Raw genomic sequence first — 12,496 nt, 5'->3', positions numbered from 1 at the left:
AAATTGTTCTTCCGATACTTCAACCAAAATGAATTACTTTTTGTTTTAACATATAGTTGGGCTTCAAGCACTATAATTGGTTAAAAGCCTTAATGAAGTAATATTTCCTATTCTATAATTAGAACCTAGGTGTGTTTAATTATTTATTCAATGAAAAAATTGTTCTAGTTTTTTTCTTAATTCTATTTTATTTTTAATTATTTTTTTTTAAACTTAATTTTCCCTTTATTAATCACTTTAGGCGCGTCTAGCGATACCTGTTATGGCGCCACATCCATATTTTGTTCGTTTAAGCCCTGACAAATTATAATTTTTTTCCTTTTCTCCTCTAAATTTTGAAATTAAAAACAAAAATTTATATATTTATTTGATTAATATAGTAAATTAACAGATTGGAAGTGGGGAGAATTTACAAGCTGAGGCATATATAATAGGAAGTACCTGCTAAATTGTATTTTTGAGCTAATTTAATGAATATATGAAAATATCAAATACGTGTCAAGTTACGTGTGAAAATAATAATTAGTGTATATAAGTAAATGTGTGTGAATAAAAAAAACTTTTTGAATTAATTTTCGATTATGAGTTTTATATAAAGTAATTATTTTATAGTAGAAGATGAGTATTTGATAAATGTACGGTTTTCAACGAGAGTATAAATTATAAGTTGAAATTGAGGAAAAAAGCTTCATTTAGAAGATTTTGAGCTAATTTTGTTATTAGTTTTGGTCTTTGATATTGTTTTCTGAGTCTTTGTTGAATTCTTTGGTTTATTGTTAGATTCGGAAGTTGAGATTTGACTACTTTGTGACAATTCTTTTTCAGATCTAGCTGATTTATTACTACCAACCAAGTTTTGAGTAATCATTTTTGATCCATGACCCTGATGGCCACTGGTTGTAGCCCTGATAGTATTACTGGAGGATGAGGAGGGTGAAGAAGATGCAGTTTCATTTACCTCTCTTAACTCAATATTTATTCTATCTTGAGTTTTCTTTTCGGAAACTATTAGATCCGGTAGTACTGCCTGGTATTCGGGACCAACTCTAATTTTGGAATTTGTCTGTTTCATCCATCTTGATTCACCCATTCTCAGCTTGCTCTGAGATTAACTCTGGATCTCTAAAATTAGCAAAAGAAAAAAAGGTTTCAGATGAAAAATTGCATATATGTACAATATATATATATATAAATATATATATTACTCCCTACACTATTCTGCCTCTAAGCCTTTCCTATATTATTTATATATAAATTACTATTTATGATTATATATAAATATTATAAATGATTTCAGATTTGGCGCCAAATTAGCCAACAGAAGTCAAGATCAAAATAATTAGGAAAACTTTGAAATAATGTTTTCAAAGCCCTCATTGCTGGCTTTATCGACGCTGGTATTGAGTTTTTTTTTTTTAATAGGTGCATTTGAGCCATGGGGAGCCCAAACTCCCTATCCATCTGAGCTTTTTGAACCAGATTTTGTTAGACAAGTTCTTAAGGAAGAGTTACCACAAAGTATTAATGAGACTTTACTAGAAAAGTATGTGGATCTTTGGACAGTATATCCCCACACCTTGATGACATCTGAATTTCCAGATGTATTTCCTGAAGAATTATCGTTGAAAATTCATAATAAGTTAGTAGGGAGGTTATTTCTAAATGAGACAAAGTTCGAGGACTATGACAAAGATAAATGTTATGTATTGGTTTTAAGTGGAGGCTCAAATAGAGGAGCATGGGAAGTTGCTGCTTTGAGAGGACTGGTTACAAGGTATAGAGATGAAGGGAAAGTCATTAATTGGGATGTTATCTCTGGTGTAAGTGTTGGAGCAATTGGAGCTTACAGTGTGCTGTTTCAGAAATCAGTATATGAATGGACAAATGAACTTTGGAACTATTGGTGGACAGCACAGCAAGGTATACTTTCTGATTGTCAGGTACCTCTTAAAAAGAATATTGGAAACTGGATACAAATGTTATTAAAAAAAATGATCGATCCAGATGCAGTTTTTCAACATTTATGTGGAATTGCAGCACCAAGAAAGATTCTCAAAAGCAAATTTGGCTCCAATAAAAGAAACTTTTCTAGATCTGTTACAATTACAGCTACCAGAATAGAGGATGGATTGCCGAAAACATGGTATGGGTGGAATAGTACTGATGACCAACTTTTAGATGCAGTTTTTGCTAGTCTGGCTTATCCATTGGTATATAGGCCAACATATGTGGGAGGAAGTTATTATATGGATGGAGGAATTAGAGGAAATGCTAACTTGATTGATCCTATTAGACATTGTATGGAGTTTAAAAATGTTACTATAGATAAAGTTGTTGTTGATTATATAGAGACACAACCAATAAAGCCACATTGGTTATGGTTTCCATCAGAAATGAATATTCGTTATCATATTAATAGAGCTTTTGATATACTACATTTTAATATTAGGGGACTTTCAAAGCTTAAAGAAGCTGTTGAGACATTTCCACAAGCAACTTTTAGGCATTACTTGACTCCAACTACTTGGAGTGATTTTCAGTTCTGGCCTACTTTAGCTTTAGACGTTACTGATAGGCCAAAAATGATACAAATGATGAAGATGGGCCTTTCTGTTGGGATGAGATCTGGAACTATTAATCAGACCCAACTATTAAAGTATAACAGGACAACAATTCGAACGAAATCAATAGTTTCACTACCTTCTCTTAATATTACTGCAAGTAGTACATGAGAGCGTTAATATAAATATAAGTTAAAGTTGGTACTTTTTTCCAACTATAACAAAATCCTAAGCCTTTACAGGATATTTTGATTATAGATTTTTTTCTAATATATAGATTTAATTTAGAGGAGTTGTTAGAATAAACCTAGAAATGATTAAGGTACTATTAAATTTTTGTTTCTCTAATGAATTAAAAATTCATGTCGTTGGCTGTACTTGAATGACAGTATTGGAAAACTCTATAAAAATCTTCAAAATCGAGAAATCCATCCCCGTCTCGGTCAATGTGTTTGATCATTTGCGTAAGATCATCATCTGAAAATAGGTTATCGGTAGCTTCAGCAGGATTCCTCATACTTAAAGAAAGGGATTCTCTGGAAATTTGTGAAACAAGAGTTTTCAGGCTTCTGATTCCAACCTTTCCAGTATTATTAATATCAAATAAGGAAAAAACTTTTTTGACATATTCTTTAGAGACTTCTTGAGAGGGATCAGAGGTTCCATAGAATGCTCCAACTCCAAATAGATTTTGACTTGTCATTAAGTACCCCAGAATTTGACAAAACTCCTCAAAATTGACTCCCCTATCAGTTTCAAAGTCTTTCCCTCCTATGCTAGACGAGTAGTCAGTCATATGAGAGGAGCCAAACGAATTTCCCAATGCTCTATTGTTTGAGCCAGAACTCATACCCAGATAACTATTTCCAAAACATCCAGTAAAAACCAACTCAATGTCTTTCTTTTTCACATCAAACCCTAAAGCTCTTAAAGCAGCTTTAAGCTCTCTCTTATCAACAAAACCATTTCTATCAGTGTCAAACACTTGAAAAACAGAGCGAGCATCCTCAATTTGCTCCTTATTCAATTCTCCCGAATCCATAACTTCTAACAAGACAAGAAATGAGTATTAAGAGACTCGATTCTATTAAAATTTAAATAGAGTATTGAAGTTTTGGAATTTGAATTTACCCACTAATACTCTATTTATAGATCCAGCTTTGGCCAATTATAAGATTCAAATAGAAGTTTTGACTATTGTATTTTAAATAAACTTCAAATCCCAAAAAAATAAAGTATTATTAAATTCAGTGAGTGCATACATGCACGTATGTATTTATAAATTAATGTTATTAATTTCGGCACCAATCTTATTAATTCATATTTTGTTCAAGAGTTCAAGCGAGATAACAGATACACACGTATCTTCAAGATGTTATTCCAACAATATACCTTGAAATAATTAAAACTTTGCAATAATATCTCAGTGATTTAATGATTAATTCTCTACCTCATTAATTAAATTACTGTATTTATAATATTTATATATATTTATGTATATATTTTTTTAATAAAAATTACGTGGAAAGGTACCGGATTCATCTTTTGGCGCGCTCTTGTGAATACGTGTTCCCCACTTTCCCGGAGAAAAAAAAAGGAAGGGAATGGGGGAGCGGAAAGAGAATAAATAAAAACTAGGAAAAAAAATCCGGATATATATATTTATATATATATTGGAATATAAACTCCAAAAAGAAGCAATCACCAATAATGGCGGAAGTTATTGGAACTTTTGATACTGGCCATACTGGGCCAGTGCATGACACACAATTGGATTATTATGGTCGTAGACTGGCAACAGCATCATCAGATCACACAATAAGAATATTTGATGTCTCTACAGACCAACCAACTTTCCTGGCAGAATTAAGAGGTCACGAGGGGCCAGTTTGGCAGGTTTGCTGGGCTCACCCCACATTCGGGAGTGTATTAGCTTCTTGTTCATATGATAAGAAAGTTTTAGTTTGGAAGGAAACTCAAAGATCAAGATGGGAAATTGTTTACTCTTGTGATGACTTTTCATCTTCAATTAACGGTGTTTGTTGGTGCCCATGGGATTTTGGACTTCAATTTGCCTGTGCTATTTCAGATGGTTCGATAGCTGTTTGTTCATATAGTCCAGAGACTAGGAGCTGGACAAAGAAGCAGGTATTTGGTCATCCAAATGGAGCAAATTCGGTATCTTGGGCTCCAGCGACTAACTCTGTTGGGAGTTCATCTGTTAATTCATCTTCCCAGCCTATTAGACTAGTTTCTGGGGGATGTGATAACCAGATACGTATTTGGAAGCAGGACCCCCAAACAAAGGAGCTTTCTGAGATGAACCAAACTTTGGATGTTGCACATTCTGAATGGGTAAGGGATGTTGCTTGGAGGCCATCTGTAGATCTTCTTGCTGAGACTATTGCTTCTTGTGGAGATGATAAGATCGTAGTTATTTGGACTCAAGATGCTGATGGACAAGGTTGGCACAGCAGTCAAGTACTTAACTTTAATGAGCCTGTCTGGAGAGTCTCATGGAGTGTCACTGGAACTGTTTTAGCTGCTTCTAGTGGAGAGGACGTTGTTACTCTCTTTAGAGAAAACTCGGAAGGCAAATGGGAGGTTCTCACTAATATCTCAGGAGAAGAGCATCAGCAACAACAACAACAGCAACAGGTCGGCTCTGATCTCAATAATAACTTCTCTGCTCTGAATGCCCCACAATCGACTCAGGGACCTCCATGCCGAGAGCAAGGATCAAATTCTGGAGTAACTAATGCCCAGACTCCAAGTCAATTCCACATGAAAAATGAAGACTCTTCTTCCTCTCCTCCCCTCTTGTCTGCTCATGGCCAACACAACTTTAACCAGGCCTTCTCTCCCTCTCAGCAAAATCTACATCTTCAAAAATCTCCTCCCCCTCCAATAACGGCAGTTCCCCCTCCAATAATGACAGCTCCCCCTCCAACAACGACAGCTCCCCCTCCAACAACGACAGCTCCCCCTCCAACAACGACAGCTCCCCCTCCAATGACGACTACCCCTTCTCCAATGGTCTCTTCTTCCTCTGTGGGCCCACCTCCAATGACGGCTCCTCCTATGCCAGCTCCCCCTATGCCAGTTCCCCCTATGCCAGTTCCCCCTATGCCAGTTCCCCATCCAATTGCCTCTTCTTCCACTATGGTTCCACAATCGACAGCCCCTCCAGCAGTGTCTCCTCCCTCACAGGTGGTAAATTCACAGTTCGTATCAAGCCCACCTCCTCCAAAACCTCAGCAAGGGCTATTCCCACAGGTCCCCAGACCAAGTTCATCGTACATAGCAGGAGGAAATGCCATTTCTGCTCCTTCGGCACTACCAAAAACAGGAGTTTCCCCTCCGCTACAACCACCATCACTCCCATCATCATCTTCTGTCTCAGCTTCTGTCCCACCAATGATGGGAGGAACTAATCAAGTACAATCTTCAGTTTCTAGTGTCGGTTCTCCTTTCGGAGCCTCTTTGGGAGGAGCTGCACCCCCACCTCCACCTCCGCCCCCGCCTCCTCCTGGTATAAGAAGGTATCCTGGGGTACAGTAATAATTGAGATTAGCGGATAGAGAAAGTATTGACTATGGCTTTATTAGAAAATTACTTAAAGTAGGGCATAATATTGTTTTAGTACTGCTAAAGAAAGTCATGATGATGGTAAAGATGCTGAACAAGAATGAAAAGATGATCTCTCTTCACTTTCAAGACCATAACTTATAACAATTTTAATCTAGCCCAAGCTAGAGAATATCTCCAGCATAAAATTAAAACAATAATTTCTCACAAACTTTTATGCGTTAATTTGCGTTTTATACGAGATTGTACATTCACATCCATAATTTGTATATATTCTCTTATAATCCAAGTAAATCCAATATTTATTTTTTGACGTTTTGAAATTAATATATTTGCGTTTAAGTGAAAATGATTAAAAAAAAATCTTTAAAACCTACTATCATTAATTATATATTTAATTCACTTTCTTTGCCTTCTACTCTCTCTCCCATTCTCCTCTTTCGCACTTGTACTTTATTTTTTTGTTCACATAATTGAATGCATGCATTTATACATGTGTTTTCAGAAAATATTCAAATTGAATTATGTAATTACAATAAAACTAAAAATAGTACATGCAAATGGCGCTTGGCGCCAAAACAATAATTATATACATATTTTCATTGGTATTGTTTAAAATTAAAATACTGGTATTTGATTAACTGAGAAATAAAAATATTTACCGTTTATACAGAGAGATCTTATCTATTTATAATATTGGGGGAGAAAAATCTAGAAATGAGGTAAATAACAAACGGGCAACAAACATTTTTAAAAGGTCTAATATATTATAATTCACATGCGCGCCAAATTGAGCTTGTGCATGTTTACATTATGAATATGTGGGGAAAGTAAATTGTTGACACGTAATATATTAATTAAATAAAATATTTAGGAATAAAAATAAAAAGCTAATTCTTCTTTCTTTTTCTTCTTAGTTTTAATAATATTTCATTAAAAAATATAATTTCATGTCTATTCTGATTTTTTACTGGAAAAATAACTAAGCTGAACAAGTTTCTTTTTAGAATCGCATTCCGGGAAATCTTCAAGATTATAATATTTTGGGGAAATCTGAAGTAACCATTCACCTCTAATCTTAGTTACGGTCCTGATAAAATTTCTAGAAGTAAGAACAAACTCATTATATAACACCCATTCTGGTTTTGACCCTAAAACACAACTTGGATGGAGATGTACTACTTGATTATCTCTAACTGTAGTATAATGGCCAGACCTGTGTAAACAAGCAGCTTGCATAAAGAATCCCTGTGTAATTGCTTTTCTAATAAAAATATTTAGTTTTGATTCAGAAATTTGGCCATTATTCGAAACAATATTATCGCTTGTGTTAAGTATATGTTTTTGATAAGTTCTTTCAAGTTGCTTTCTAACGTTTTCTGCCGAAATTAGCGCTCTATAATTCAAGTAACTTTCCTTCGCAAATTTCTTTGCTTTACTTTCATCCTCGTATAAAATTTCTCTAAAAGACTCAAATGCATATAATAAAGTTAAATGATCTCCATCTGGGTCAACAAAACTGGACTTTGCATAGTCAGCTTCTTTTGATTTATCTCTTGGTCTTAAGAATATATTTGGTACATTCAATAAGCTTGCTAAAGATAATATCTGTGAAGCACATCCTAATTCTGATGATTTAATTAACATTCTAGCCAACTGAGGATCAATGGGAAATTCTGTCATAAGTTTCCCCAATCTAGTTAGTTCGCCTTCATCATCCATTGCTTCTAAAAAATAAAGTTGTTCAAGAGCTCTCATTAAAGTCTCAGGAGCTGGAGGATCCATAAAGTCAAAGTGAACTAAATCATTAATACCTAGGCTTTTTAAAATTAAAACAACATTACTTAAATTACTTCTTAATATCTCAGGATGTGTTTGATCTGCCAACTCTGATTCAAAGGCTTCTTTAGTGTATAATCTAAAGCACTTACCCTCTCTTGTACGGCCAGCTCTTCCCATTCTTTGTTTAGCTGAAGCTTTTGATATTGGTGAAACGAGCAAAGATTCTACTCTTGTACGAGGATTATATACTTTTTGCTTTGAAAAACCTGGATCTATTACATAAACTATTCCATCAATTGTAACACTGGTCTCTGCAATATTTGTACTTATTACTACTTTACGCCCTGTAGGACCACCTGGGTATTTTGGTCCTGGAGTCTTATCAAATATTTTCTGTTGTTTATTTGGAGGTAAAGATGAATATAAAGGTATGATTACCAATTCACCAAACTGATGTTCTAAAGGAGAACTTAGAAATTCAAGGCGTTGTTTTGCTTGTTCTATTTCCTCTTCTCCTGTTAAAAATAGCAATATATCTCCAGGAGCTTCATTTTCATGTATATTGAGTACTTTTTGTATTGATGCTTCTAAATAGTCTTTTTCTGGTGTTGTATTATATATTAACTCAACAGGAAACATTCTTCCTGGGATTGAAAAAACTGGTGAATCATTACCAAAATAACTTTGAAATTTTGTTGATTCCAGTGTTGCACTCATTACTACTAATCTCAAGGGACTTTTTGATTCAAAACTTCTTCTTAATAATATTTCTTTTAATGATCCCATTAAAATATCTGTTGAAATCGTTCTTTCATGTGCTTCATCAATAATAATTACTCCATATTGAGATAAATCATTATCATACATTGCTTCTCTAAGTAACATTCCATCTGTTACATACTTAAGCCTGGTATTTTCATTACTCTTATCTTCAAATCGAATTGTATATCCAACAACATCGCCTAAACTAACATCCATTTCTTCTGAAACTCTCTGAGCTACACTCATCGCTGCCACTCTACGTGGCTGAGTACATGCAATCTTTAGATTTCCTCCTAATCCAGATTCTAGTATAAATTGTGGACATTGTGTAGTTTTTCCACTACCAGTATCTCCAACTAATATTACAACTTGGTTTTTCTTTACTAACTTGCAGAAAGATTTTCTTTCTGACCAAGCTGGAAGAGATTTTCTAAACTTTCTTAGCTCATAGTATCTATTCGAATATGGTTTATCATTGTTCCATGGATTTGTTTCTTCTTTATCATCCTCTGGTAATTTTCCAACCTCTTCTACTTTTATTCTTTTTCTTCCATTCCCCATTTCTATCTCTAAACCTTTCTCTTTCTTTCTTTATATATAATATTTCTTTTCTTACCTATTTCCTACTCAATATCAATTAACATTAATAGTTTTAAATATAGAGTTCAAGTTCTATCAAACTAAAAGATTGAATAAAAAAAGTCTTTCAACAATGATCAAAAGACCAACAATATGAAATAAGACTTCCTCTATTAAATTCTTCTTTTTCAATTGTACTAATTTCTCTTTATATATATTTCTTTAACTAAATGATGATTATATAAAATTTCCGAAAGCCCGCCAAAACAGTCTAATGGTCAAAAAAGGATCAAATTATCAATAAGGAATTAGAAAAAACTAGGGATTAAAAAATAAGAATTTTTTTTACAAATAAAATAGGGAAGAATAGAAAGAAGGTATTTTAATATTATTTGAACTAAAGCAATATACCCATTGGTGTTATTATGTAAATGTGAGTGATACTTTGATCAGATTTTCAGAATCTTGATCTAAAAAAAAAATAATCGAGAAGAATATAAAATTTTGTATTCCATAAACTTTAAAACATTATATTTTGCAGGCTTTATAGTTTACAAACCAACTTTGAATTTGTCTGGCCTGTATTTTAATAGGCTTCATATTTGTAAGCTTTGTTTGAAATAATCCTGTTAATTCGAATTCAATTTTCTCACCACCTTTCTCAACTATTGACACTTTTTTTCTTATAATAACAGTAATAGTAATAATATATATCCATCATCCTATTTAAATATTTATTGATTTTTAAATAAAGTTTCATCTAATCGTAAGATAGGCTTAGATTATGGGGCCAGTTCTTAGTTTATGTATTAATCTCTCAGTCTCAGCAATCTCATCCTCTAATCTGTAATTGTAATAAGTTTGTTTAAGAGCAGAAACATAACTGGTAGAATCAAATTCTTCAATTTCAATATTTTTAATAATGTAACTAACCCATGGAATAAGGAAAATAGTTATAGCAGAGGCAGCAATAGAAATGTAAAAGCCAGAATTCAAAGTAGAGGAATTAAAGAATAAAGAAGAAAGACGATTAGTTTTGATTGAATGACCAAAACCATTAAACTCAGCTTGAAATCCTCCAATTGAAGTATAGAGAAATAAGGATAGTAATGAAACTGCAGATGCTAATAAAAGCTGAGTAAGTACAACTGATCTAATCTTTTTTTTTGATCCTCTAAAATATAAAACTAATAGCCAAGTAGGAGCTGAAATTAATAATGCAATAATAATAATAATAGATGAAATCATTGCTGCTGAAGCTGTATATAAATTTGAAAATGTTGTACAATTTGACTCTTCTGTCGTTAACCCGTATCCTCTTAAACAAAGAAATCTCATAACTTCTCCTATAGAATTACCATCTATATTTGAAATAACCCATCTACAAAAATCAAAGTTTAATCTACCATTAAATATTGTTGGATTGCAATCAGAAGATGCCCAAATATTCCATAAAGATATATCCATTGAAAGATAATTGCCTATTGGAAAGGAAACGATTAAATAATGATAAGATCTTGAAAAAAGTGCCAAAATCCACCATATCCCTGCAACAACCATACTAAAAGCTGCTGTAAACACTCTTAAACGGTTATATTTACTATTTTCAGACATCTTTTCATTAATTTTCTTTTCAATTAATCAATTAAATTCTTTTATTTATTTAATTCTTCCTATATTAATTCTTTATTGTATTTTCTTTAGTTATTATTAATAAAGGTACATTCTTAATACTTTTATTCTTGTTTTATTTTATAAAATGTATCCTTTTATACAGTCAATTACTTCAACCTTAACGTATTTCCACTTTTATCCATTCACAATCTTTTTATTATTTTTCTCTCGCTTATTCCATGCTATTTTTGTAGACAAGACGCTAGCCGGTACCCGTTTGGGCGGTACGGTCATGCATTTTCAAAATTATAGTAAATAATTTAAGAAAGCATGGACAGATGTCAAAAATAAAGAAATATATTTAAACAAAAAATTTTAAGAATAAAGAATAAATAATGGGATTATATAAATAAGGATAATACATAATTAATTTAATTTAGTCTTTCCAAATATCTTTATTGAAAAGTAATTTACTAATCTCTTCTTTAAAGTGTGTATTACTAGCTTTAGGAAAAGGAATAAGATATGATGAATTATTATTTGGACCTCGGGCAGGAGTATTGTGTAAATATGAAATAGCTGTGATATTTTTAACCTTTAGAACAAAAGAAGAGGGAATTAATCATTGGAAATATGATTTGAATATTAAGTAAATGAATAAGGAATTAAGTGGTAAGTGTAGTTAATATTAAAATAAATTAGAATATTTTATCAAATAATTTAAAAAATTAATAGTTAATTCTTAAAGAAACTTACAGTATCAGTTAAATCATTAACATTGTCAATGGCAATAAGGTACTTATCATAATTAAGTTGAGTTGCTAACTCAGCTTGGTGATTATCCATGAGAGATTTATTAATTACAACGATCATTTTTCTCTAAATAAATAAACAAGTTATTTTTTATTTCATTAACTATTATACTTTTAGCCTCAATAGCTAAGTGAAATTGGATTATTACTAATATAACCCACAATAGTAAAACTTACGTTATTTCTTAATGAATTCAGTATAGTACCGGCCCCTGCATGACCTATTACAAGATCAAAATCTGAATACAAAATCTCTTTCAAATAAGGTATTGCTTTAATTTCTAAAAATTGATCATTATCAATACTATTATCACAAATTTTACTATGCTTAACTTTTCTTGGATTTGGAACATATTCTCCACTAAAAATTATTATTTTCAATAATTACGTAATATACACGTGTGCTATTATTTAACGCATGCATGCAATAAATAATAATACGTGGTATTAAAATTTTTAATTACCTTCCATATTGAATGAATAAATTATTGTATCCACATTCTAAAAGTTGATCAAGAAATTCCACTTTATCAACATGTTTTATTAGTAAATCGAATTTTGTGGTGCCAACAGTAACTAGTACAGACATATTCAGTAATTGAACTAAATAATTCGGTTTGAATATTTATAGTGAGAGCTACTTATTTAATTATTTACTTTTTCTTGGCAACTTTTTTTTAAAATAAATATATATATATATTTTTTTTTCTAATAATTTATTAATAAGAACGGGGAATTCAAAAAATATATATTTTAATTATGCCCGGGAATAAATAAAACCAAATAAATAAAAATAAA

At 32.1% G+C, this 12,496-nt stretch overlaps 7 protein-coding genes across 7 annotated transcripts; 2 read left to right on the top strand and 5 right to left on the bottom strand.

Annotated features, from left to right (window-relative positions):
- Positions 1 to 688: 688 nt before the first annotated feature.
- Positions 689 to 1,090, bottom strand: ELE39_000171 (uncharacterized protein; the record flags this gene model as incomplete). Its single annotated transcript, XM_067343195.1, has 1 exon — positions 689 to 1,090. One exon carries the CDS (start codon positions 1,088 to 1,090, stop codon positions 689 to 691), a length of 402 nt encoding a protein of 133 aa, XP_067201129.1.
- A 268-nt stretch (positions 1,091 to 1,358) lies between these two features.
- Positions 1,359 to 2,732, top strand: ELE39_000170 (patatin-like phospholipase family; the record flags this gene model as incomplete). The annotated part of the gene is made up of 1 exon (XM_067343194.1): positions 1,359 to 2,732. The coding sequence occupies one exon, from the start codon at positions 1,359 to 1,361 to the stop codon at positions 2,730 to 2,732; it is 1,374 nt and encodes a 457-aa protein (XP_067201128.1).
- Positions 2,733 to 2,913: 181 nt separating this feature from the next.
- Positions 2,914 to 3,603, bottom strand: ELE39_000169 (EF hand family; the record flags this gene model as incomplete). The annotated part of the gene is made up of 1 exon (XM_067343193.1): positions 2,914 to 3,603. One exon carries the CDS (start codon positions 3,601 to 3,603, stop codon positions 2,914 to 2,916), a length of 690 nt encoding a protein of 229 aa, XP_067201127.1.
- Positions 3,604 to 4,271: 668 nt separating this feature from the next.
- Positions 4,272 to 6,122, top strand: ELE39_000168 (uncharacterized protein; the record flags this gene model as incomplete). Its single annotated transcript, XM_067343192.1, has 1 exon — positions 4,272 to 6,122. One exon carries the CDS (start codon positions 4,272 to 4,274, stop codon positions 6,120 to 6,122), a length of 1,851 nt encoding a protein of 616 aa, XP_067201126.1.
- Positions 6,123 to 7,103: 981 nt separating this feature from the next.
- ELE39_000167 (PRP43 involved in spliceosome disassembly mRNA splicing) lies at positions 7,104 to 9,254 on the bottom strand (the record flags this gene model as incomplete). Its single annotated transcript, XM_067343191.1, has 1 exon — positions 7,104 to 9,254. The coding sequence occupies one exon, from the start codon at positions 9,252 to 9,254 to the stop codon at positions 7,104 to 7,106; it is 2,151 nt and encodes a 716-aa protein (XP_067201125.1).
- Positions 9,255 to 10,049: 795 nt separating this feature from the next.
- On the bottom strand, positions 10,050 to 10,886 carry ELE39_000165 (uncharacterized protein; the record flags this gene model as incomplete). The annotated part of the gene is made up of 1 exon (XM_067343189.1): positions 10,050 to 10,886. The coding sequence occupies one exon, from the start codon at positions 10,884 to 10,886 to the stop codon at positions 10,050 to 10,052; it is 837 nt and encodes a 278-aa protein (XP_067201123.1).
- Positions 10,887 to 11,322: 436 nt separating this feature from the next.
- On the bottom strand, positions 11,323 to 12,287 carry ELE39_000164 (glycosyl transferase; the record flags this gene model as incomplete). Its single annotated transcript, XM_067343188.1, has 4 exons — positions 11,323 to 11,481; positions 11,643 to 11,765; positions 11,876 to 12,059; positions 12,163 to 12,287. 4 exons carry the CDS (start codon positions 12,285 to 12,287, stop codon positions 11,323 to 11,325), a joined length of 591 nt encoding a protein of 196 aa, XP_067201122.1.
- Positions 12,288 to 12,496: the final 209 nt, after the last annotated feature.

This window comes from Cryptosporidium sp. chipmunk genotype I (genome assembly GCF_004936735.1).
Source record: "Cryptosporidium sp. chipmunk genotype I strain 37763 chromosome Unknown contig_10, whole genome shotgun sequence".
NCBI lineage: Eukaryota > Apicomplexa > Conoidasida > Eucoccidiorida > Cryptosporidiidae > Cryptosporidium > Cryptosporidium sp. chipmunk genotype I.
The sequence above is the reverse complement of the archived record's forward strand: the minus strand, read 5'-3'. Positions and strand labels throughout refer to the sequence as shown.